Consider the following 27089-nt stretch of genomic DNA (forward strand, 5'->3'; position numbering starts at 1 on the left):
TCTCTCGCTCTCTTGCTCTCAGATGTGCATCCTGCTGCAGTATTTCTGTGACTGTGAGCTGAGGCACCGTGTGGAAGCCATCATTGCTTTCTCTGATAGGTTTGTCCAACACATCCAGACCAACCAACGAGAGCGATACAATCAGCTCATGAGAGCTTTCACCATGAGTGCTGCTGAGACGGCCCGAAGGACCAGAGAGTTCCGGTCTCCTCCTCAAGAGCAGGTGTACACACACACACACACACACACACACACACACACACACACACACACACACACACACACACACTCACACACACTCACATGTCTGCACAAACACCTCACTGTGCTCTGTCCTCGTCATCATCAGGTAAACACACACACAGTCTCCGTTAGCATGAGTTTGAGATATTTTGGTATTTTCTTTGCCCAGGTTATCATGCTGACTAACTTTAAGCACAGTCCTGATGATGAGGAGTGTCCGGTGCCAGAAGAAGTCCGAGAATATCTCCAGATGTTCCACAGTGACCTCCTGAATCACTGTGGTGAGTCGTAAACTGTCTCCTCGTCCTCAACCGATCACTAAGGATGATTCTCGTGACTTATCATGAGAATATTGTGGCTATTTCTTGACTGACTTGTGTGTTATTGTTAGATTTTACACTTATTCTTCTTTGCTGAGCGTTATTTTGAAAATAACTAATCCCTGGTTTCAGGTATACACCTGGAAGAAGAAGAGGAGGAGGAAGAGGTGGACATTTCGCTGAAAGGAAGATTGCTCAAGCTGGTGGAAAGAGTTAAGAATTTGCGTAAACAGCAAGAGGAAGAAGAGACTGAACCCGAAGAAGAGCCAAAACCAAGTGAGTAACAAATGTGTTGTGTTTCTCTAAAAATCTATTTTAAAAAATCAAGTAATGTACATGATATTACAGAATCATTTTTGCTACTGCTGATGCTACTACTGCTGATGCTACTACTGCTGATGCTACTACTGCTAGTGCTACCACTGCTGTTACTGGTGGTGCTACTACTGCTGATGCTACTACTACTGATGCTACTACTGCTGTTACTGATGGTGCTACTACTGCTGATGCTACTATTGCTGATGCTACTACTGCTAGTGCTACCACTGCTGTTACTGATGCTACTACTGCTAGTGCTACTACTGCTGTTATTGGTGCTACTACTGCTGTTACTGGTGCTACTACTGCTGTTACTGGTGCTACTACTGATGTTACTGGTGCTACTACTGATGTTACTGGTGCTACTACTGCTGGTGCTACTACTGCTAGTGCTAATGCTACGATTACTGGTAGCTACTGGTACTGCTGGTGCTACTGCTATTGTTACTGGTGGTACTAGTGCTGTTGCTGGTGCTACCATTACTGGTACAGTTACTGCTACTGCTGGTACTATTACTATCGTTACTGGTACTACTGCTGCTGTTACTGGTGCTACTACTGCTAGTGCTACTGCTACTATTACTGGTACCGGTACTGCTGGTTCTACTGCTGTTACTGGTGCTACTATAACTGGTACTGTACAGTTACTGCTGCTGATGGTGCTACTACTGCTGTTACTGGTGCTACTACTGCTGTTACTGGTGCTACTACTGCACCAACTGCTAGTGCTACTGCTACTATTACTTGTACTTTTCCTGCTACTGCACGGTTAGTGCTGTGACTACTTCTCTTCCAGGTAGTGCTACTGCTTCTACTGCTACTGCTGGATCTATTACTACTTTTACTACTAATAATAATACAGCCGCTACGTCTACTACAGTATTATTACTGTTACTGCTGGTATTACTACTGCACCCGATGCTACTATTGCTGCTATAAAATCTAAATAGGAAACAATATTTCTTTATTTTATGAAAGAAATATTTTAATCCCAGTTACTATGCTATGATTTCTAATCATTGAGATTCTGATACAGAGATATTTTCACTACACATGAAGTGTCTTGGCCTAGAAAGTTAAATAATTCAGATGAATAAAGTTAATAAAGTTCTTGAAAGACAATGATCATGGACTCGATCGACGGATGATGCAACAGGAATAATATGGAAAAATTTATTTGAAATATTTCCTTATTCCAGGCACACTGCAGGAGCTGACCTCTCACACTGTGATCCACTGGGCGCAGGAGTCATTCATCCAAAACCCAGAGCTAGTGCGAATGATGTTCAGCCTGCTGCACCGGCAGTATGACTCTCTGGGCGAGTTGATACGAGCTCTGCCCAAAGCCTATGCCATCAACGGTGTGTCTGTGCAGGACACCATGGACCTTCTAGAGTGTCTGGGCCAGATCCGCTCCCTTCTCATCGTTCAGATGGGTCCTGAGGAGGAGACGCTCATGATTCAGAGCATCGGGTTAATAACATGCTGTTTAAACAGCTCATAAATCTAAAAAATCTCTCCGTTCTCCTGAGATATGTTCTACTGTTCATGTTTGTTCTCAGTACTAAAGAAGTTAATCTCTACGCTTGTATTTTGTCTCACAGTAACATCATGAACAATAAGGTGTTCTACCAGCATCCTAACCTAATGAGGGCTCTTGGCATGCATGAGACCGTTATGGAGGTCATGGTCAACGTGCTCGGAGGTGGAGGAGACTCAAAGGTGACTCAACAGAACAATATTTTTTAACTCTTTTTACTAGTGGGGAAAAATGGGATTGGTGCCTGTTTGGTTATTTTTCATGTTGATCACTGAATGTATTTGTCATATATCACTTCATACTGTGTAACGAAGCTCTGGAGGCAGAGCGTTTGGGATCCATTTACAGATTTAATAGGAAAATCCAGGGACAACAAATTAAAAACGTGATACAAAAAAAAGCACAGTAAAAAAAAAAAAAAAAAAAAAAAAAAAAAAAAAAAAAGGTTAAAATAATCAGAATTGTGGAAGCTAATAATCACACTGGCAAAGAAATCCGAAAAACAGGCAAAGCTAAAAATCGTAGTAATAGAAACAAACACAGTAAGGCAAATAATGGCGATGTAGTACAGTAAGTCTCGGTATGGACACTAAGGAACAATACTTCGTATTAGCGTTAGCGTGCACGCTGTTTAAATGTTGTGGAAACCAGAAACGATCTTGACACGGAAGTGGGTCAAAATTGGAGTTAGGGTCTTTCTGCCGGATTAAAGAGAGTGTAGCAGGTCGTGATGTTACACACCGGTGGTTAAAATCAAGCTCGTATAAAAGTAGACGCTCAGAGCTTTAAGAATTAGAAGTGTTTTATAACTATTTATGTTTTCCCTAAAACATAGTGGTGATATATCATAGAAAGGTTTCAAACAAAAACAGTTTTATTGGCAGACAAACGTTTGTATTTTTAAAGTAAATGCTAATATCAAACCTATTTCTGCTCTATGAGATGATCTTCAACCACCAAAATTCTGTGTAGGTTATCAGTAAAGGGAAAACAAACGTCTCACACTGATGTTCTGACTCATTTCAGATCAGACTTGCGGCGATAAAATAATGAATTTTTTATACGGATTTAAAATGTCCCATAAGTCACCAGAATGGACCGGCAGTGTACTGGTAAAAAGGGTAAAGGGCAATATTTATTTTTGTTTGTTTTTCAAATAGATCAGAATGATTAACCTGCTTATAAATCTTTCTAAAAGGAGATTAGATTCCCCCAAATGGTGACGAACTGCTGTCGCTTCCTGTGTTATTTCTGCCGCATCAGTCGTCAGAACCAACGCTCCATGTTCGATCATCTTTCCTACCTGCTTCAGAACAGTGGCATCGGCCTGGGTACGGCTGCCTGTGTAATTCAGAGTAAACATGATTATGTGGAAATTATGATGTGGGATCTGTGTCTAAAAGAAGGTTATTTGTCCAGGAATGCGTGGATCTACACCCCTGGATGTAGCTGCAGCTTCCTGTATCGACAACAACGAGCTGGCTTTAGCGCTGCAGGAGCAAGACCTTGAGATGGTGAGATCATTTAGCCACGCATTAACTGCAGAGATGGAAAGACGTACAGAAATGTTCACAATGTTAATCTTCTCTATTAGGTGGTGACATATCTTGCTGGATGTGGCCTGCAGATGTGCCCAATGCTTTTGTCTAAAGGTTATCCAGACATCGGCTGGAACCCCAGCGGCGGAGAGCGCTACCTGGACTTCCTCCGATTCGCTGTGTTTGTTAACGGTCAGTGTTTTTTTGTTTTTTTCACCCAGCTTCCTTTACACAAATTTAACATTCTGTTTCAGCACTTAAAACATGAGCATAAAATATTTTTCAGAATAATAATGAGGCACATTTACAGCTTAGCCATTAGATCTACTTATACTAGAATGCTGGCTTCTGATTGGCTAGAAGACGTTGATGCTCTGAAAGATGTTCCAGCTGGGACATGCTATGGTACAGCTTTGAATGAGGAAGGATTTATTAAGCATAATTTGACAGAGTAAACAAGCTTTTGCCATTTTTATAGAATTAACTTCAGAATGAGGTTGAAGAGAGACAGATAACTAATAACTAATTAGAATAACTAATACCAGCTTGGAGGGGTGGGGGTGGGGGGTGGGGGTTCACGGTCGCTTAGTGGTTAGCATGTTTGCCTCACACCTCCAGGGTTGGGGGTTCGATCCCCCCCTCTGCCTTGTGTGTGTGTGGAGTTTGCATGTTCTCCCCGTGCCTCGGGGGTTTCCTCCGGGTACTCCGGTTTCCTCCCCCGGTCCAAATACATGCATGGTAGGTTGATTGGCATCTCTGGAAAATTGTCCGTAGTGTGTGTGTGTGTGTGAGTGAATGAGAGTGTGTGTGTGTGTGTGCCCTGCGATGGGTTGGCACTCCGTCCAGGGTGTATCCTGCCTCGATGCCCGATGACGCCTGAGATAGGCACAGGCTCCCGGTGACCCGAGGTAGTTCGGTAGAAAATGAATGAATACCTGCTAGAAAACAGGAGATCATTTGTTTCTTTTGAAACATTTAAAAAACTTTAAAACAGATCAAATATACAAGTAAGAGCATTTTATCCTTTTAGTCCTTTAAATCCTTTAATTAATAATGTCAGAGAACAGAAATGGGTTTGATATCACAAAGCTTACTTTGAAGCTGGAAACATTTGTTTTGAACAATTTTTCTTTTGAAACTTTTCTAGAAATTTATTGAACCTATGGCTAGGGGAAAAAAAAACAGAAATACTTATAAAACTCATAAATTCTTACATCTCTGAGTGTCTTCTTTCATATGAGCTTCATGTTAACACCACTGTCTTGTAAGACATGACAAAGTCTTACAATGAATTAACATGGACACAACTGAACAGGAGGATATATATATATATTGTTTTGTTTTGTTTTGTTTTGAGTGAACTAGTTAACAAGTAGATCTAGAATAGTACATAAGAGTATTGTGTATTATGAAGTTGTAGTTAAGTGTATTCCTGAGACTTACACTGAAGCGTCCTGTGCAGGCGAGAGTGTAGAGGAGAACGCTAACGTGGTGGTGCGTCTGCTGATCCGCCGTCCTGAGTGCTTTGGCCCCGCCCTGAGAGGAGAGGGAGGAGCTGGACTGCTGGCTGCGATGGAGGATGCCATTAAGATCTCAGAGGATCCAGCCAGGGATGGACCGACCCCGAAGAAAGACAGACGCTTCATGTACTGATTTATTAATCTTCATCCCACAGTACCTGCTGACTTTATTTATGAACTGTCTCTAAAGTGTTATATACTGTGATTGGTTCAGGTTCGGTGGAGAGGAGCAACAAGAGAACAGGGTGCATCTTGGGAATGCTATCATGTCGTTCTACTCAGCACTTATTGACTTGCTGGGCCGCTGTGCCCCTGAGATGCACGTGAGTAAAATATAATATGCTCACTGAGTACGGAAAATTTGTAACCTCTTGATTACAAATTAAGTTGTGATTTATTTTGTTTCATATCTGCACTCCTACCTTACATTTAACTTATTGTGCCCTATATTGAAGTTCTAAAGTCAAATATATTGTAGTGTTTATATATATATATATAATCTATCTATCTATCTATCTATCTATCTATCTATCTATCTATCTATCTATCTATCTATCTATCTATCTATCTATCTATCTATCTATCTATCTATCTATCTATCTATCTATCTATCATTTACCAGAAAATGGATCATTTACCAGAAAAATATTTGGTCTGTCCTTTGTCTCCACAGTTGATCCAGGCTGGTAAGGGTGAGGCTTTGAGAATCAGAGCTATTTTGAGGTCTTTGGTTCCTATTGAAGACCTGGTAGGAGTCATCAGTCTTCCTGTGCAGATCCCAAGCTATGGGAAAGGTATGCTAGCAGGATACAGAAAATTCCAATTCATCGTTTTTTTATGATACTTTCCCTAATGTTTTTCCTTTCCATAGATGGCCAGATTGTCGAGCCCAAGATGTCTGCCAGTTTTGTCCCAGACCACAAAGCCTCCATGGTGTTGTTCCTTGACAGAGTGTATGGTATTGATAACCAAGACTTTCTGTTGCATGTGCTGGAAGTCGGCTTCCTCCCGGACATGAGGGCCACAGCATCTCTGGACACGGTGAACTGTCGTTTATTTTATAACATATAAGGGAAGATAGACACAAGTACATTAACAACATACTGTAGATGCTTGGATACATATAAACTGTTTATTTCTATACTATATATCTGTTAGTTCTGTGTCTCCCAATAAAGTTCCACCACACAGATTATTATGGAGGTTTTTATGGTCAGAAGTTATCCGTTTCATCTCCCATCATTCCCAAGCCTGAACTAGGTTCAAACGAGTGAGACAGAGAAGGAAAATATTCTATTTATATTCCTATAAAGCTGTATTACTATAAATGTAAACTGAATTGAATTCATTCATTCATTTTCTACCGCTTTATCCGAACTACCTTGGGTCATGGGCCTGTGCCTATCTCAGGCGTCATCAGGCATCAAGGCAGGATACACCCTGGACGGAGTGCCAACCCATCACAGGGCACACACACACACTCTCATTCACTCACACACTACAGACAAATTTCCAGAGATGCCAATCAACCTACCATGCATGTCTTTGGACCGGGGAGGAAACCGGAGTACCCGGAGGAAACCCCTGAGGCAACCCCTGAGGCACGGGGAGAACATGCAAACTCCACACACACAAGGCGGAGGCGGGAATCGAACCCCCAACCTTGGAGGTGTGAGGCGAACGTGCTAACCACTAAGCCAACGTGCCCCCCTGAATTGAATTGAAATGAAATGAAAATAGTAAATTATCTAGAAATCTAGACTAACACATAAAGCTTCACCCAAACCTTTGCAATGAAGGTAAATTAATACAATCATAAAAAACATCAAAGAACACATTGGTTTTATGAAATTAATAAATATTTCCTAGCATCGTATTTATTTGTTGGATCAATCAGAAATACGAATTGCTTTTAATTTTACTCGCAAAAACTGTAAAACTTCAAAAAAACCTTTCCTAGTCTTATTAGACTTACAGATAGATTTGTGTGATATCCAGTCACCCTAATTCTACTGTAATACACATGAAAATCTAAAAGCGATTAGGTTTACGGCATTGAATGGAAATATCTGGACAAAATATCTGGACGCCTTTCTGTCTGTATTTATCTTTAGGTGGCATTCAGCACCACAGAGATGGCCTTGGCGCTCAACCGTTATCTGTGTTCAGCCGTGCTGCCGCTTCTGACCAAGTGCGCTCCGCTGTTTGCGGGTACTGACCACCGCGCCATCATGATCGACTCCATGCTGCATACCATCTACAGACTGTCCCGTGGCCGCGCGCTCACCAAAGCCCAGCGTGATGTCATCGAGGACTGCCTCATGTCCTTGGTCAAGTCAGTGAGACTTCTGTTGATCAATAAACTGAACAGAATTTTTATTCTAATGTATCCTGTATATATTACACTCCATTTGTCCAATTGATTGATTTTAAAGCTTGAAGTGATCCATTGTGTTGGCTGGTTTACTCACGTTTTTTAAGGCAGCAGGTGAAGTTTTGTTTAACCATCGATTACAGTGTATAATAATCTCAGGATACAGAATATGTGAAAATAGTAGGTATCTGTGTATAAGTACAAGTACAAGGTTTAGTATATTTAGAAACCTTTTTGTAGACAGTTTGACATTTTCCATGTTAGCAGCATAGCATCTGCTTGTTTGTTTTCAGGTACCTGCACCCATCAATGCTGCAGCATCTGTTGCGTAGACTTGTATTCGATGTGCCGATCCTCAACGAATATGCCAAGATGCCTCTGAAAGTACGGCCGCTTGTTCTTCGCTCGTTTTCACACTCTTGCACTTCATTCCTTTAAAGATTACATATGAGGCATTTAATCTTTATTTCTCATATATATATCAGCTGCTGACTAATCACTATGAGCGCTGCTGGAAGTACTACTGCCTTCCAAATGGCTGGGCAAATTTTGGCACCACCTCCGAGGAGGAGCTGCATCTCTCACGCAAACTTTTCTGGGGAATCTTTGAGTCTCTAGCACACAAGGTGAGACCCACATACATGAAAGTGAGCAGGGAGCTTTGAGAAAAGTAATCTAGGAATGAACATCTGCTAAGACGAGCCCATGGATTGTTTTGACAGAAATTTGATGCAGAGCTGTTTAAGATCGCGATGCCATGCATCTGTGCCATCGCTGGTGCCATTCCTCCTGACTATGTAGATGCCAGCTATTCTGCAACAGAGAAAAAAGCTACAGTTGATGCTGAGGGCAACTTTGATCCCAGGCCTGTTGAGACAACCAAGTGAGTGAGCTTCAGTATTAAAAAAAGAAAATGAAATGAAAATGAAATTAAAATTAAAAAAAGCTATTGTTGAAGAGTACTCCTGGATATTTACACTGGTCTCTAACATGTTTACACTGGTCTCTAATATGTTTACACTGGTCTCTAACATGTTTACACTGGTCTCTAACATGTTTACACTGGTCTCTAACATGTTTACACTGGTCTCTAACATGTTTACACTGGTCTCTAACATGTTTACACTGGTCTCTAACATGTTTACACTGGTCTCCAACATATTTACACTGGTCTCTAACATGTTTACACTGGTCTCTAATATGTTTACACTGGTCTCTAACATGTTTACACTGGTCTCTAACATGTTTACACTGGTCTCTAACATGTTTACACTGGTCTCCAACATGTTTACACTGGTCTCCAACATAATTACACTGGTCTCCAACATAATTGCACTGGACACTAGTATCTAACATAAATACACTGGTCTCCAACATTATTACACTGGACACTGGTCTCCAACATAATTACACTGGACACTAGTATCTAACATAATTACACTGGTCTCCAACATAATTACACTGGTCTCCAACATATACATCAAAACTCAATTATAATGAAGGTCTAAGGGCTGCTGTGGGATTCATTCATTCATTCATTCATTCAACATATCATTTGTACGTTTGCTCATTCATTCATTCATTCATTCATTCATTCATTCATCCATTCATATATCCATTCATTCATTAATCCATCCATCCATTTATTTATTCATACATTCATCTTCAGTTACAGCTTCATCATCATCAGTATTAAGATCGCTCTGGGGCATAATAAAAGTTCTAGAAAAAAAACTACAAAATTTTATGTGCATCTCAATCTGTTCCTTAGTTTAGTAGCCAAGGGATGTGAACTATTTTAAATCCCAAAATCCTAAAGATCTCAAATGTTTACATGCCTTGGTTATGTTTTGAACTTTATTTGATGTTTCTGTATTCAGTTTGTTCAAAATGAATTAGTGAGAAACAACTTTTTATAATTTATCTTAAACAACATAAAGCATCAAAAATGTTGTTGTTATTAAATGGCAGGAACTGAGTCATGATGCCTGGGTCTTTACCAGAGCACCAACTCGTGTACATGATCTACTGATTCTACAGAAAGTCTTGTTAAAGCTTTGACAGATGTTTTACACTAACCTCTAAAATTTCTATTAAACATTTATTATAAATAAATGCTGTCTAAAATGTCCGTCCTGTCCCTTCGCTCGTCTCCTCACAGCACCATCATCCCAGAGAAACTAGACGCCTTCATCAACAAATTTGCAGAGCACACTCACGATAGATGGGCCTTTGAGAAGGTTAGTCACATGACCAGAAATTTTACCTCAAATATTTAACCTGTAAAAAAAACACTACATTATAAAACAAAAGTTTTCTGTGTTTAGACACAAAATAACTGGACCTACGGAGAGACACTGGATGAGATTGGGAAGACTCATCCTATGCTTCGGCCTTATAAAACCTTCTCTGAAAAGGTCTGGATGTGTGCATTGTGGGTATTATATTCACATGGTTATTTCGCTGGAAAATGATCAGATTGCGTCATGTGTGTATGATCTGTCTTTAATCAGGATAAGGAGATCTACCGCTGGCCAATCAAAGAATCCATTAAAGCCATGCTGGCCTGGGAGTGGACTTTAGAGAAAGCTCGAGATGAGGGTGAGAAGGTTGAGAAAGCCGCCACAAGGAAGATCTCACAAACCGCTCAGGTAACTCTGAGAAAACAGAAGATAAATGAAAGAAAAAGGGCTGACCGTCTAAACCTGATGTGTTTGTGCATCCCTGCAGGCTACTTATGATCCTAGTCAGGGATACTCACCCCAGCCTGTGGATTTAACCACCATGGCTTTGTCCAGAGAGCTGCAGGTATGCAATAGGATAAAAGCCTTATATACACATATCAGAACATTAATATCTATCTTAGTTGCTCTTGCACAAAGAACTTTCTCTGTGTGCTTCTCTAATATCTAGTCAATGGCGGAACAACTGGCTGAAAATTACCACAATACCTGGGGCAGGAAGAAGAAGCTGGAGCTTCAAGCCAAAGGTGAGATCTAGAGGCTGAATTTATTTATTATATGTTTGTTTGTTTGTTTGTTTGTCTTTTTGACCAATCAATGATGAGAATGATCTGAATTCACCTGTACAAGTATTTGAATCCTGGACTATTTGCTGGAGAAAATCAAGCCTCTCCTGAAAATGTTTTTTTACTGCTCTCTGATTGGTCAATTTTACGCCATTAGATGTTCAAGACCTATTTAGATGTTCGAGACCTATTTTCTCCCTGACTTTAAGATACTTTGGAGCAAAAGTGACTTTCTTAGTTAGCATGATGCACAGATACGTTGTTATTTAGTTTCTGTGTTGTTTAATTGTTGTGTCATTTCTCTTGACTTGAATGGAAAATCAAATCATTCTGTAACAATTCCACAGGTGGTGGTACTCATCCCCTACTTGTCCCTTATGACACCCTGACGGCCAAGGAGAAAGCCCGGGACAGGGAGAAAGCCCAAGACCTGCTGAAATTCCTCCAGTTTGAAGGATATGCTGTCACTAGGTACAGTACAGTTATTATCTTATAGTCTGTTGTAAAACGTTTAAAAAAAAAAGAGGGGAGGGGTAAACTTGAAGAAGAGAGAGAGGAGAGAGAGAGAAGAGAGGGAAGAGAGAGAGATAAAGAGAGAAGAAAAAGAGAGAAGAGAGAGAGAGATAGAGAAAGAAAAAGAAAGAGAGAAAGATGAGAGAAAAAGAGAGAGAGAGAGAGAGAGAGAGAGAGATAGATAGATAGATATATATATATATGGTGTAAACAAATATATATATAGATATATATATATATATATATATATATATTGCTGTAAATATACTAATCTAATATTATCTATTCTCTTCTCTCTATATCTCTCTTATATCTCTATCTCTCTATGTCTCTCTCTCTCTCTCTGTCTCTCTCTCTCTTTCTCTCTCCTCTCTCTCTCTCTCTACCTATCTCTCTCTCTCCCCCTATCTCTCTCTCTCTCTCTCTCTCTCTCTCTCTCTCTCTCTCTCTCTCTCTCTCTCTCTCTCCCCCCTCTCTCTCCCTATCTCTCTACAGGGGTTTGAAGGACATGGAGCAGGAGATCTCTTCCATCGAGAAACGTTTTGCTTACGGTTTCCTCCAGAAGCTGCTGAAATGGATGGAGATTGCGCAAGAGTTCATTGCACATCTGGGTGAGTCTCAGATAATGCTTCATGTGAAAACATTCGGAATTTAGTGTGATATCTGTTGATATTTGTGTGTGTGTGTGTGTGTGTGTGTGTGTGTGTGTGTGTGTGTGTGTGTGTGTGTGTGTGTTAATCCAGAGGCTGTTGTGAGTAGTGGAAGAGTCGAGAAATCCCCTCACGAGCAGGAGATCAAATTTTTTGCCAAGGTGACACAACTTCACTCTTTGTAATTAGCAAAACTCACCAATCCATGATCGCGCCCATTAAAGAGTCTATGGTTGTTGTTTTTTTATTAGATCCTGCTGCCGCTGGTTAACCAGTACTTTAAAAACCACTGCCTCTACTTCCTTTCCACTCCTGCTAAAGTTCTAGGCAGCGGTGGTCATGCCTCCAACAAGGAAAAAGAGATGATTGCCAGGTAATTTACCTTCAGTTGCTAAAAGAGACCAAACAGAGCGGTGCATATTTCGAATGATAACAAACTTTAATGCTTTTGAAAGCTCTTACATGATGAAGATGCATCTGCTCCTTGTATCCTCTTCCTCCTCTGGTACTCCATGTCCCAATGCCCTGTCTTTTCTCTGTCTCCTCATTGTTTTACTGGACCATGTTAATTTCTTCCTTTCTGTTTTCATGGCTCAAACCTTCACCCTCTTTCTTCTCCTCCCCCCATATTCTTTCATCTCTCTTCCCCCCCCTCCCCCTTTCTCTCTCTTTCTTCATGCCTCAGTATCTTCTGTAAGTTGGCTGCTCTAGTGAGGCACAGAGTTTCCCTCTTTGGTAAGAAACCAGCGTAAGGGTTTGATGCCACTGGCCATCTCTCTTATCCTAATTCATACTAGCTTCCATTTTGCTTTTCCCTCCTTCCCTTTATTTTTATTTCTCTCCCTTATAAACACACCTCCTCTCTCACGTTGTTGCTGTGGCCTTGCTGTGATTTGCCGTGCTTCGCTTAACTCTTTGCAGCACAGCGCTGACTTGGTGATAAAGTCAAGACGACGTTACTTTCAAATGATATTAAGCACTCGATCTTTTACAAAAAAATCAAACCACAGAAAAACGGCTCCAGTTTTTTTTTGCAGTATTCAGCATGTGCTTTGTCATTGCAACCATTGTGACCGTAGTCATCGTCGAGCAGTTCTTTTAAACCGAGGTTTTATTTCATAAAGATCTTAGAATTAGAGAGCACAATGCTGTACAATACTTTCATCCATGACTGCACTCAGAAAATGAGAATAATAATGAAGGGTGCGTTAATAGCGATACTGTTATCTGCTATTGTTCATCTCATAATCTATTCAATTATTTATATTCTTATTTTTCCGTACTTGAAAAGAAACGATAAAAATGATAAAAATGCTCTGACGAGATAATATTTGTGATATTAACATGCAATGATTTTTCAGTCTACCCAAAAATAAACGTAAAAATCAAGCAAACTCTTACATATTCGGAGGAGGGTGACATTTTAAAAACGACAACAGAGTTTATACGACTTTAAGCCAGGACACGTCGTGTGACATCATCACAACAGCACTCACACCAAGCCTTGTTCAGTTCATGTGTGTGGAACAAAAGTACAGCTACTGTATCATAGAAAGTCTTCACATACTGTATGTGATTGCGATCTAAAGCAACTGTGAAAATCTCCTCCTCCTGGAGGAAGAACTAGAGCATCATTTTAAAATACAACACTAGAAATAAAAAACTAAGTGAGTGAAAACAACGTCTGTTGGTCCAAGGGATTCCGATAATCTTTATTTATGAAATAAATAATGCAGAGAGATATTGTGCTTAAACTTAAACATTTAAACTTATTAAATGTTTTTGGACAGAGTGTGTGCGAAGTTTTTTAGCAGTTCTTTGAATTTGGGAAAGACACAATATAACAAACATGGTGGAAAAAGTACAATAAAATGTTTATTGACATTAGTCACTGATTTTGGTATCAGTAGTGGTATGTTCTCAATCTCATTCTGAAATAAAAATGTATGAATGCATCAATAATAATAATAATAATAATAATAATAATAATAACACCAACTATTATTATTATTATTATTATTATTATTATTATTATTGTTGTTGTTGTTATTATTATTATTATTAGCAATACACAAACAAACAAATAAATGAATAAACCACACCAGCTATAATAATAATAATAATAATAATAATAATAATAATAATAATAATAATAATAATAATAATAATAATATATTATTATTATTATTATTATTATTATTATTATTATTATTATTATTATTATTATTAGCAATACACAAACAAACAAATAAATGAATAAACCACACCAGCTATAATAATAATAATAATAATAATAATAATAATAATAATAATAATAATAATAATAATAATAATAATAATAAGCAGTACACAAACAAAAACAAGCAAATAAATACATAAATTATAATAACAACACTAATATAATAATATAATACTTATAATACTTAATAATAATAATAATAATAATAATAATAATAATAATAATAATAATAATAATAATAATAATAATACTTTTTTATTATGTTTTTCTGACACTGAAGGATGCTTAGTGACTTGGCATGGGTAAATCATACTGGCAAATGTTGTCTACTAATAAACAATTTAACAAAAAAAAAAGAGCACTAATTCTTACACTAATCCTGGTTTAAAGTGAGCAGTAGGATTAAGTTCTCAGTGAAATGGGGTGCGATCTTCAGTGCTCTATTAAAGGAAACTGTACATTTGACTGGTATTCATGACATGTGTTGTGTACAGGAACTGATGCTTCAGCAGTGGTAAACTGCTTACACATCCTGTCTCGTTCACTGGATGCCAGGTACGGTGGAGATGAGTTTGTAGTTTTTAGATTTTTATTTCTGTAGCTTGTATACTGTTGACCTAAGCTTTCTCTTTTTTACTCAAAAAAATACTCACAAATATGTATGTACTGTGACTGTGCACTTTAATAGGAACACCTATACACCTGCTTATTTATGCAGGTATACAGTCAGCCAATCACGTAGCAGCACAATGAATCCATTTATCGTGCAGATGCAGATTGAGAGCTTCGGTTAACGTTCACATCAAACATCACAATAGGGGAAATAATTGAACCGTGACACTGTAGGTGGTTATGTAGTATTTCATAAACTTGATGATCTGTTGGGATTTGATATAAAAACAACTACAACAGGTCTGAGTAGTTAATTAGAAAGCTGCCAGGAGAGATATCTTACCTCATCTTATCACGCTTTACCTCCATGGTGAGAAGAAAACAGGGACACTTAAAGTAGAAGATCAGCAGATGATCATGTCAGGTTCCTCTCCTGTCTGCCATGTGATCTGGAATCTAGCTCTCATGGTCACAGGCTCAAGCTGGACAGTTAAAGATCTTTATTTTAGATGATTCTAAAACTTGTGAAAGGTCACAAACCAACTACAAGAAGCACCGAAGTAACTCCCTCTTTCTGCAGAACTGTGATGAAATCTGGACCGGAGATCGTAAAAGCAGGCCTCCGTTCGTTCTTTGAGAGCGCTGCTGATGACATTGAGAAGATGGTTGAGAACCTTAAACTGGGCAAGGTGTCCACCAAAAACCAGGTGAGAGATGAAGCAGGGGAACAGACTTCAGACGTCTTCACTGCTTTGTTAATGCAACACAATCATATGCTTGTTGTAACACAAACCACTGACTATCTGACTCACTGCACACATCTTTGTCTTTACAGGTTAAAGGTGTGTCTCAGAACATTAACTACACCACCGTGGCTCTGCTGCCAGTGCTCACGTCCCTGTTCGACCACATCGCTCAGCACCAGTTTGGTGATGATGTCATCTGTAAGTCTGTCACACCAACGCTGGCAGACATTCATGTTTTAGCAGCTTGACAATGTAGCTTGATTGCAGGACGTACTATCTTCTCATCTTTCTTTCGGGCGGGGCGACGGGGGGCGGGCGGGCGGGCGGGCCAGGGAGGGGAGCGGCTGGCGGGCGGGCGAGCGGGGGCGAGCGAGAGGGCGGGCGAGGGCGAGGGAGGGGAGAGGGGCGAGGGAGTGAGAAAAAAGAAAATTGGGAGGCGGAGGAGGGCAGAGAGGGAAGGAGAGAGAGGGGAGGAAGGAGGAAAGAGAGTATAAAAGAACGAAAGAAGGAAGGGGAGGAAGGAAAGAAGAAAGAAGGAAGGAAGAAAGGAAAACGAAGGAAGCAGGGAAAGAAGGAAGGGAAGGGTCAGACGCATGTAGTAAGGGAGGTAAGAGAGTAAAAGAAAGGGAAGGAGGGAAGAGAGAAGGAAGGAAGGAAGGAGGAGGGGAAGGAAAGGGAAGGAAGGAAAGAAGGAAGAAGGAAGGATAAGGGGGGAGGTAAATAATTAATGAAGGTAGACTTAAGACTTAATTAATATATAATGTAAGTAATTCATTACAGAAATCCTTCCTACGAACTGCAACTTAACTTAATCCCTAATTCATACTATCTCAATTCCTCCTCCCCTCCCTCCCTCCCCCCTCCCTCCCTCCCTCCCTTCCTTCCTTCCTTCCTTCCTTCCTTCCTTCCTTCCTTCCTTCCTTCCTTCCATCCATCCATCCATCCATCCATCCATCCAGTGGATGACTTGCAGATATCCTGCTATCGTCTCACGTGCAGCATCTACTCAGTGGGTACAGTAAAGACCCCTCACGCTGAAAGGTGAGTGAATCTTCTTCTAGTTTTTATGTTTAAATAGTCAGAAATGTAACACCTTCACTCATGGCTCATGTCACATGAGGTTTGTTAGGTGTGTGTAATGCTCTGTTTCCCAGGCTGAGGCCTGCTCTTGGTGAGTGTCTGGCTCATTTGGCTGCTGCCATGCCTGTGGCGTTTCTGGAGCCTCGGCTTAATGAGTTCAACACATACTCAGTCTACACAACAAAGACACCAAGAGAGCGAGCAAGTGAGCATCAGTTTCCTTCTCTTGTGTCAATCACACTCTTAAAAAGAGGTTTCTCTCTATGTTGAACCCTTCGGAGAGCAGTGAGATGTTCAATACGGTTCAATAATTCTAAGAATGTGTACAGAGAAATCAGTGCCATTACTTTTGGAACTTTCTCTATGTAAAAATATTTTCATACAGTATTACAGTCATACACAGTAAAAATCCAGTGAAATGGTTTTATGACAAATAAATGAGTCAAAATAAAAACAGTAATAATATATAATATAATAAAATAAAAATAAAGCAATCAAAGAAATAATTAAACGTAACATACTGAATGACAAAGGAATTGAATTTATTGTAAATATGTAATATTGCAAATAGTACACTTGTTAAATGCTTCAAAATGAAATAAAACATTCATTAAAAGGGAGGATTTTTAAAAGGGAAGATTTTTAAAAGGAAGGATTTTTTTATCTGGAGAATTCAAATCATTATGCATTTGTTCTCATCTTAATAATGAAGGATCTGGAAAATTTGTTTCTATGTGGTTTTGATTTAAAAATAAGCTTCAAATTAGCTTGAATTTTAGAATTTACTGTAACTCAAAATAAGAATATTGAGTAAAGTGTTTATACAGTAGACCTACAATCTGTCTGTCCTCCTTGGTCTTTAGTCCTCGGTCTCCCGAGTCAGGTGGAGGAGTTGTGCTTGGACATCCCAGAGCTGGACGTGCTCATGAAAGAGATCGGTGACCTGGCCGAGTCTGGAGCTCGTTACACTGAGATGCCTCACGTGATCGAGATCACGCTGCCCATGCTGTGTAACTACCTCCTGCGCTGGTGGGAACGAGGGCCTGAGAACTTCCCTGAGCTCGAGGGCCAAATCTGCACTGATGTCTACTCTGAACACCTCAACCAGCTGCTTGGCAGCATCATGAAGATCGTTGTCAACAACCTTGGCATCGACGAGGCCTCCTGGATGAAGAGACTTGCCGGTTAGTGTGTCACACGGGTTAAACCTTATTAGCAATTTATTGCTCTTATTGATGTTTCTTCTTGACCTGAAATCTCTGACATCATTTTTGTTCTTGTTCTCGGAAACACAATAATTAACATGGTGTTGGTAGCTCAAATGTCTCATCCTTTAAATACATACAAAAAAAGATGCGATTTTCCTAGAATGTATTATTCCTGTGTTCCAAGGAGGAGCTGAAACACTTATAGACTCGTACAGTATAATATTTCTTGAAGCTTGCTCATGAATCCTTTTTTTAGTCTGGAATATTGTGACACATTCTGCGTCGGTTCTGGTTATTGAGCAGAATAAAATAACCAACGTTATTCATGCTCCTGCCCCAACATCCTTTTCTTTCTCGTTCAGTTTTTGCCCAGCCCATCGTTAGCAGAGCCAAGCCAGAGATGCTAAAGTCTCACTTCATCCCTACTATGGAGAAGCTGAAGAAGCGCTCGGGGAAGGTCGTAGCTGAGGAGGAGCAGCTGCGTATGGAGGGCAAGACGGAGGTGGACAGTGAGGAAGGCACGATCCGAGACGAGTTTGCTGTGCTCTGCAGGGACCTGTACGCTCTCTATCCACTGCTCATCCGCTATGTGGACAACAACAGGTGCTGTGCAATAAAAGGCTCTGGGATCAGTGTTTAAGTCTCAGCACTGCCAAGCTGCCACTGTACAGAACTTCTATGTACACTGCACTGTATAGCTATGTGACAAATAATGTCTTCTTCTCTATTATATAATTTTAACCACCAGCTTATGTGTTTTTAAACAGCCATAAGCTGTGATATACAGTATAAAGATTAGCTTATCGTTCTGTAACGAACCCCGTGTGCAAGGTTAATATTTAAATGTTATTTCTGTTTCTGTGCCAAAATCCAAGGCAGATTTATTTTGGAAATAATTCTGAACTCTAGGATCTAATCAGATCTAATGAGTGACACCGAGATGTAACTTTATATGTTGTGTTGTGTTTTTTTTTTTTTTTTCTTTTTAAGAGCGAGATGGTTAACCTGCCCTGATCCTGATGCTGAAGAACTGTTCAGGATGGTTGGAGAGGTTTTCATCTTCTGGTCGAAATCTCACGTGAGTCTACATACATGCATCTTTTCCAAAGACGTCGTCTAAAAACGGTGCCTTTAAGAAAACAGAAATCCAGATCTAAATGCAGGCATTGAAAACAGACAGAGGTTTTAATGATAAAACAACAAAGGGGATAAGGATCGGACAAGGCAAACACACATGAGAGCACAAAAGCATGTGGCTCAAAACGCCCCCTAGTGTTCTAGCAGGGAATTGTCCAAGCCATCATGACGGACTTCTTGCTTTTTTATTCTGATTTCCTTACTTAAAGCCACCAACTGTTGTTTGTGCTTTTCTGACCTTTGCAGAACTTCAAGCGTGAGGAGCAGAACTTTGTGGTGATGAACGAGATTAATAACATGTCTTTCCTCACCGCTGACAGCAAGAGCAAGATGAGCAAGGTGAGCACTTTTAATGAAAGAATCACAATGTCGTTCTTCACAGAGCTCGGCACGATGATCTTCTTACTCTGCGTTAATTCTTCTATTCATTTTGTGTGTTTGTTTAATTTGGATGGGTATATACAGTATATATATATATATATATATATATATATATATATATATATATATATATATACAGTATATATATATATATATATATAAAACCATGAACCCTTTCAAATATATACATCGTGCTTTGCATAAATATTTACCCCTCCTCAAATACTGAATATTGAAATGTGTGTGATTAATCAATAAAGCTTGCAAAATTTTGTCAAAATGGAAAAGTAGTACCTAATTTAGTAGCTAAATTATCGATAATCGATTTTTGAACTTCTAACAGACCCAAAATTAATCGATTAAAGAAAAATGGACTCCACCTAGAGGAAAACGTAGAGGCAGAAGGAAATGGTTGGGGGGGGGGGGGTGTATATACTTTTGCAAGCCACTATTTTCACAGATATATTTAGCAGTATTTTGTTAGCCAAATGACATTTTCTTCTGTATTCTATTTATTGTGGATTTTTAAAGTGTGTAATAATGTTTAATAGTGTTCATTTTGCCTCAGAAATGTAGCTCGATCAGATTATAGTCAAATACGTCGCTACAAAGCAGCGTAACCATGAACTGTTTATTATTTGTCATCATTTCCTCGCTTTATTCTCAAGAAAATCTTGTCATTATGCCAAAGCGATGTTTCTTCTTGTTTGGTGTTGCCGTTTTGTCTTCATCTTTTGTGTCGGAGTACACAACGAAGCCAGGATGTTAACCGTGAACTCTGTATGTGTGTGTGTTCTGTCCTGGTGTGGACTCCGGGTTCTCTAGGCTGGGGATGGAGAGGTCAGAACACACTTGTGCACGACAATAAGCTGTGCTGTTTCGCATGGCACCACATCGCCGAGGCTTTCTATCAAACTTGCACACACACACTGGCACCTAAGGAAAATACAACACTTACAGTATACAGACACAAACACACACACAAGCTTATTAAAAATCCACAGCGATAAATCTGGAAGCTTTTCCTTAATCTCTGTGCAAATTCTTGACCAATCACCACATTTTGTGACCCGTTGGATGCCAGGGTGTGTGTGCGAGCAGGCGTTTGTTAAAGCATTTGATGAAAGTTCTCAGCTCTAGTTTGCAGGATCAGGATCATGGCACTCTGTTCAGCTGCTGGTTTTGCTGCTGGGTTCGAGTCCCATTTCCCTGCTGATGAGTTGATGAGTTTGATGGGTTTGCCACCTGCTGGATCTTGTTTCTTATTTATTTATTTTTTTTTTTTATATTCTTTTTTATTGCATTTTCTTGTTTGGTGGTGAAGCTTCCTTGCAGGGTTTTCCTTTGATCACCTCATCTTTCTTAGCCATTCTTAATGCAAATACAAACACGTCATTGCCCAATATATAAGTCCAAAATATTTTCTACATCGTGAGTGTGGCATCATGGAAAATGTGGGTATTTTGTGGAGGGGTGGGCATGAGTTTCTAAATTCATCCCATTTCTCATCTGATTACTGACCCCCCTTCATTCTAATTCACACAAAGCCTTGTACTCCTAAAATACCTTTCGAGTTCATTGACAGATTGTAGATTTAGGTAACACTTTACCTGGTCTCTGTATCATACGAGTTACATGAGCACATAGTTGTTAAGATGTCATGTGTCATAAGTAGGGATGTACCGATACCACTTTTTCTCTTCCAATCCGATTCCGATACCGGTGTTTGCCAGTATCGTCCGATACCGATCCGATCCGAGTGTTCTTTTCTACCTTTAAAACTAAAGAATGTACAATTCGCTTCGTTATTAAGATTTATTTGTTTGTCAAAAAATACAAACATGCCCATTATTGTATGAAAAATGAAAAGACAAGAAACCTTAAAAAAGTATTAATGCTGTAGCAAACAGTACATTTAACAGTTATAACAATGTAAACCATATATACTGCAATTATTAAATTAAATTATTTTCCGAAGAAAAGGCAATATTCTAAACTGAATCTTATATTAGAACTCTTGAAACACAATGTAAATATTAAACAGTAAACCTTGCACCCAAACGAGCGACATGTTTAACGCGCTGAGGTAAATAGAAAGGACGCCTGCTAAACTTGCTGTCTTTCACAGGCGGTTGTGCAACATATTTCCTATAGAATTTATTATATTTATTTTCATTAATGCAATTTAATCTATAAGTGTATTTTTCTTCTAAGTTTAAGCAATAGTCTATGATGTTTGCTGTTCTTTAATCAACAACCATGGACATGGGCGTCGGAAGTAAATAAAAAGTGGGCGTGTCCTGTCCCACACACATATAATAGTTCCGACGCCCATGGCATGGATTTCAGGATGCAGGAGCGTGGTCAATGCTGTAGGTAAAACGCGGAATGGAGTTTAATTTATTAGGGCATTCCTCAAGCGGAATGGATTCGACTGGCGGCGCTCTGAAAAGTAATAAAAAAAGACATATGCGCTGAATAGAGACGGTAAAAGTGTGTGGGTCCAATATTATTGGTCTTAAAAAGTGGCTGTGTTTTGTCCCACTCATATATAATGGTTCTGACGCCCATGACCACGGGTATCGGATTTGGATCGGTCACGCACCACCGATACCCGATCCACTCAAAATGCTTGGATCCGCGCCGATACCGATAAATATCGGATCGGTACATCCCTAGACATAAGCTGTCATGAGTCCTCACGACGTGCCTGTTAGGTCCGTCAATATTTGGACTTTGACATACTGCTGTTATTTTTTTTTACATTTTTGTCAGGTTATACAAGCTGAAATTAATTATGATGAAAAAGAATAATGATGTACTGTCGGAATTCCGGTACATTTTTATATAAAAGCCCCAAATAAAAGAAACAGTGTCATGCATAAGCCTGTGAGTGGGTTGGAGACACATGAGGAGTGAGAACAGACCGAGTCTTTATTTTAAGCAATTTATTCAAAGCAGAATTTCAAAGGAGTGACTGGGTTCAGTTAGAGTTAAGACGTTGTGCTGGAGCAGGCGGCTTCTTGGAGCCTGGTTAACAAGGGAGCTGTGCGGAGGTCTGGAAGCCGAGCGGGCGTATGGCAGTGCCCAGGAAGCTGGAAACAGTGGCAGGCTCAGGGCACGTTGTCCTTGGCGTCCAGCTGTCGCTTTGTGAATAACAAGAGAGAAAAACGCACGTTAGTCTGACCAACACCTCCTCTGTGGTGTCGTGCCTTACGGTGCTCAGGAAGAGAAGAAGACCAAAGGATGTGTTAGATGATGACCAAACATATAGTAGCTCAGTGGTTAAAGCATTTGACTGCTTCCTGTTAAAAAATAAATAAAACATTTAAGAAATCCCTCTTAACAGCTCCACAAAGACTTCACAAGACGTAAATCCAGATTAGAGTCTATAAAACATCTGCATAAAAAAGCATGTAAACCTCTGGACCAACATCCAGAGACAGACAAGACAAAGGTCATGATGGTCAAAATGATGGAAAGAGAAAAGCTTGGAGAAGTGAAGGAACTGCTTCTGATCTCAAGCACTTCATGTCATGTTGTTGGTCTGCGTGGTTTCCTACAATATCTGCTCATATTCAGCCAAATGCTTTAAATCTTATTACATGTGACCTGAAGGACACTTTGAAATCAACCCAAAACCAAGACATAGAAGAGAAGAAAGAAGGGAAGAAACCAAGTGTCTGTGTGTTCCAGATTTCAGCCAGTTGTTCACTGCAAAGGATGAAGAAGAATGTATGACCATGTTTTAAAAAACATGGTCAGATATAAAAAAGGCTGTAATTCCTACAGACTTCACCAGATGGCGATGTAACTTAAATTCTGAAAGTCTGCCATTGAGCTGTTTGTCTAAATATTTAACCACCTGACTGCTATCCAGTTGTGTAGCAGTTACTGGTGTAATGATGCGTATTACTTAAACTGATACGATACGATATCGCCGCGTCTCCATACCATACGTTCCAGACGTTCATCCGACGTTATCGCAGACAGTCGCTCCTTCACCAGGACCTCGTGTTCTTTCTCTTAATAAGCTAAGACAAAAACAGCCAGCTTTTCACTCTACAGAGAAACTACAAAAGCTGTCTTTCTGTAGCACTGACACTGGAGACTCCTTCCTATATTGTTCTATATGTTTTATACAGAATCTTCTCACAGAAAGCTTCACCATGGAGAAGAGAAACCTTTATTTTGTCACACAGTCATTACAGAACAGTGAAATTCTTTCTTTACATATCTCAACGGAGGTTGGGGTCAGAGCACAGGGTCAGCTGTAATACAGCACCACTGGAGCAGATAGGGTTTAGGGTGTTGCTTATGGTCCCCACAGGGGCAGCTTGACAGTGTTGGGGCTTAAACCCTGATCAAAACCTGGAGTCATAACCATAACCAGTCATAACCATGCCAAGCTTCCATTGGTTGCAAGGCGAGACCACATTACTCCACCTTAATCTAGCACCATATCAGTCGTTATATTAATATCGTGCCTCACTCTGTTAGACCGAGTCCATCTATATTCATAAACCTCGCATCTATTTCACAGAAATGTGGTTTTAAAGATAATAACTGACACCGACTTCTCCGTCAGAAGCGAATATAGTCATGACTGTGGTATAAAATATCTTATATAATGGCAATAGAAGAAAAAAGTCATGACAGCATTTGCCATTTTTTCCTGAGACCTGTATTCACAGTGTTAAAGTGTTCCCTAGATGTAGCTGATGATGTCACCCATCTCACCCTCACCACCCTTTTTAAATGTTTATGGGCTTATATACAGTATAGTCTTGATTTAAGGAGGCTTGAGAATCACACACTGGAGGATGATCTCTTCTGGTCCTTCCTTGCCTAACACACATAAGCACATGCTCACACAGCAGCAGATAACAGTCAGCAACTGGGTCCTGCACCTGGAATGCTTGTGTGTGTGTGTGTGTGTGTGTGTGTGTGTGTGTGTGTGTGTGTGTGTGTGTGTGTGTGTGTGTGTGTGTGTGTGTGTGTGTGCACGTGTGTGTGTGTGTGTGTGTGTGTGTGGGTGAGTGAGAGGCTTTGGGGTGACACAGAAAGCTCCTGTAGCCTGCTGCTTGTTTTTGAGTTTGCTGTGTAACTACACAGGGGAACTGACATTGGAAACGTGTCACATGTGCAATGATGCAATACTTTCTCTTACCTGCTCTTTCACTTCTAACCTCCTCTGTCTTTAATCTGCACTTCCCCAACTGCACTACACTGTTTACTGTGATGTGTTTTAATGTCTGACATCTGCCTGACATGCTGCATGGTGTTAGTGACACTAAACTTTCCCCCAAAACACAAATCACCCTCATTCCTTTTTGCAAAATAATGAAAAGGGGAAAAAATAAAACATGAAAATGCCACATGGTACAAAAGTTTTAAAATGGGCGATGTAGAAATATTTTAAATTTAGTAGAGCTATATTCAGATAAAAATAGTTTTAATCTGAAAAATTGTAATCTGTTTTTCTCCATCAGTTTTTTTTGTGCTAGATTTTTTATTTAACATTTTTTTTAAGTTATGAGCGTTTAAACAAGGGCATCATAGAAATATTGTATAATTCAATATTTTATATCCAGAAGGGAATAACTTATTAAATTAAAATTTAAATAACTTATTTATTTGTTTGTTTGTTTGTTTGTTTGTTTTTCCTAAATATTTTTTTACTTTCCTTAACATTTTTGCCAGCATTATTCTGTGCTTAATATTTTAAGTTCTTTTTAAGTTCTTTTTTTTTTTTTTTTAATGTTATGAGGGTTTACATAAGGGCATTGTAGAAATATTGTATAATTTGGTAAATATAGCTGATATTTTTAAGGTAATAATAATAATAATAATAATAATAATAATAATAATAATAATAATAATAATAATAATAATAATAATAATAATTATTATTATTATTATTATTATTATTATTATTATTGTTTTTTGTAACTATTTTGGTGGTGGATTAAAAAAATCTTAACGTATTGTGTAATTCGATATTTTCATCACATAACTGATACATTAGATACCTTTTTATTTTGTAATTTTCCTTCATGTTTTTGGCTTTTAGTATTTTTATAGTGAACATTTTTCTATTACTTAACCCTTATTCTGCACACAGTCCCTGGGTAAAATAAACGCATCCCGTATTCCCCAGGATTAAGACTCCTCAGGAATGTTCATCGTTGCCTTCTAACTATGTGAGATCTTTCCAGGGTGGTGGTGCTGATGCAGAGCGTGCGAAGAAGAAGAAGCGTGGTGATCGCTACTCGGTCCAAACCTCGCTGATTGTAGCTGCTCTGAAGAAACTCCTGCCCATCGGTCTGAACATGTGTTCTCCTGCAGATCAAGAGCTCATCAACTTGGCCAAGATCCGTTATTCTCTGGTAAAGGGAGACTAATCGCTGCCAATAAGAGGATAAAAGTTTAGGTTGAGTTATTGGAGAGATCATTACAGATCATTTCCAGCATATAAGACATTCATTACTATTGACATACTGTATTACGAAAACTGCATTAATAATAAACCTGCGATTGAAGCTGCTGTTAGGAAATGAATCAACATCTGAACAGTCTGATAGAATTCAGCAGTGATGATTGCCGTTTTATTTATTTATTTGTTTATTTGTTTGTTCGTTCATTTATATACTTATTTTTTTCTTTTTTAATTTTTTTATTTGTTTATTTAGAGCTCACTGCACTTCAGATGAAAGAATAGAGGATGAAAGCATTCAGAGAAGGTTATTAATGAGTCTCTATTTTTCTGCGTATTACAGAAAGACACAGATGAGGAAGTGAGAGAGTTCCTGCAGAATAACCTTCATCTGCAAGGCAAGGTGAGAATAGAAACGTGTGTGTGTGAGTGTGTGTGAGTGTGTGTGTGTGTGTGTGTGTGTGTGTGTGTGTGTGTGTGTGTGTGTGTGTGTGTGATGGGTAGAGCTGTGGATCTATGCCCAGTGTGTGTGTGTGTGTCTGTGTGTGTGTTTGTGTGTGTGTGTGTAATCTCATTCTCTCTATGGCTGTGTGTAGGTGGAGGACCCCTCCATGCGCTGGCAGATGGCGCTGTTTAAAGAAACCTCAGGCAAGGCGGAAGATGCTGAAAATCCTGAGAAAATTGTGAAGAGAGTTCAGGAAGTTTCTGCTGTGCTTTACCACATCGAAGTAGTAAGCAGGACACACAGGAACATCCCTAAAATATTCGAAACATCTCACAACCTTATTTATGGTAGTTTTATATAGAACCGTGACCAATAAATCTGTAATGAATCTTCTGAAACAGATGGTGTAGGATCCATGTGCAGATCTTTAATAAACACAGAGAACAATAACAAAACATAATCCAAAGGCATGGTCAGTAAAGCAAAAAATGGTCCTGTAACAAAAAAATCTGTGTGGGAAGAAATAACAAGACACATTAGGAGTAATGGGAAACAATGGTACACCTACCAGCGCCCCCTAGTGCTCTGACAGGACATAGTCCCAGTCTCTGACATACTAACACAAATCCTTAATTACACATCCAAAAAAGTGCTAACAAATATGTTATAAAATCCAGTGTTCAGTAATAAACAAAAAAATTCTTCAGTCAGACATATAATTTACATCTAAGTGCTAAATTTTTCGACCAAACCATGATTTC

The 27089-nt window shown here is 39.3% G+C and overlaps 1 protein-coding gene across 19 annotated transcripts in view; it reads left to right on the plus strand.

Moving 5' to 3' along the window:
* Positions 1-27089, plus strand: part of LOC113650773 (ryanodine receptor 1-like) — a 101991-nt gene that overhangs the window by 45811 nt on the left and 29091 nt on the right. For 14 of the 19 annotated variants that reach the window (XM_047822342.1, XM_047822341.1, XM_047822347.1 and 11 more), the window contains 39 exons: positions 23-223; positions 413-524; positions 696-839; positions 2081-2354; positions 2486-2603; positions 3620-3752; positions 3841-3935; positions 4016-4151; positions 5422-5605; positions 5694-5802; positions 6153-6273; positions 6351-6520; positions 7594-7814; positions 8147-8237; positions 8339-8479; positions 8576-8736; positions 10015-10093; positions 10181-10270; positions 10367-10504; positions 10584-10661; positions 10767-10842; positions 11229-11352; positions 11890-12005; positions 12138-12205; positions 12296-12417; positions 12730-12779; positions 14778-14838; positions 15476-15602; positions 15731-15839; positions 16601-16682; positions 16796-16926; positions 17585-17905; positions 18292-18532; positions 18920-19007; positions 19313-19405; positions 20273-20287; positions 25666-25836; positions 26227-26286; positions 26480-26614. In XM_047822342.1, the coding sequence (XP_047678298.1) occupies positions 23-223; positions 413-524; positions 696-839; positions 2081-2354; positions 2486-2603; positions 3620-3752; positions 3841-3935; positions 4016-4151; positions 5422-5605; positions 5694-5802; positions 6153-6273; positions 6351-6520; positions 7594-7814; positions 8147-8237; positions 8339-8479; positions 8576-8736; positions 10015-10093; positions 10181-10270; positions 10367-10504; positions 10584-10661; positions 10767-10842; positions 11229-11352; positions 11890-12005; positions 12138-12205; positions 12296-12417; positions 12730-12779; positions 14778-14838; positions 15476-15602; positions 15731-15839; positions 16601-16682; positions 16796-16926; positions 17585-17905; positions 18292-18532; positions 18920-19007; positions 19313-19405; positions 20273-20287; positions 25666-25836; positions 26227-26286; positions 26480-26614 (4986 nt within the window). The remainder of the gene's footprint in view (positions 1-22; positions 224-412; positions 525-695; positions 840-2080; positions 2355-2485; positions 2604-3619; positions 3753-3840; positions 3936-4015; positions 4152-5421; positions 5606-5693; positions 5803-6152; positions 6274-6350; positions 6521-7593; positions 7815-8146; positions 8238-8338; positions 8480-8575; positions 8737-10014; positions 10094-10180; positions 10271-10366; positions 10505-10583; positions 10662-10766; positions 10843-11228; positions 11353-11889; positions 12006-12137; positions 12206-12295; positions 12418-12729; positions 12780-14777; positions 14839-15475; positions 15603-15730; positions 15840-16600; positions 16683-16795; positions 16927-17584; positions 17906-18291; positions 18533-18919; positions 19008-19312; positions 19406-20272; positions 20288-25665; positions 25837-26226; positions 26287-26479; positions 26615-27089) is intronic. The other 5 variants (XM_047822344.1, XM_047822348.1, XM_047822358.1 and 2 more) reach the window with 1 other exon arrangement.

Source organism: Tachysurus fulvidraco, chromosome 13 (assembly GCF_022655615.1).
Source record: "Tachysurus fulvidraco isolate hzauxx_2018 chromosome 13, HZAU_PFXX_2.0, whole genome shotgun sequence".
Classification (NCBI taxonomy): domain Eukaryota; kingdom Metazoa; phylum Chordata; class Actinopteri; order Siluriformes; family Bagridae; genus Tachysurus; species Tachysurus fulvidraco.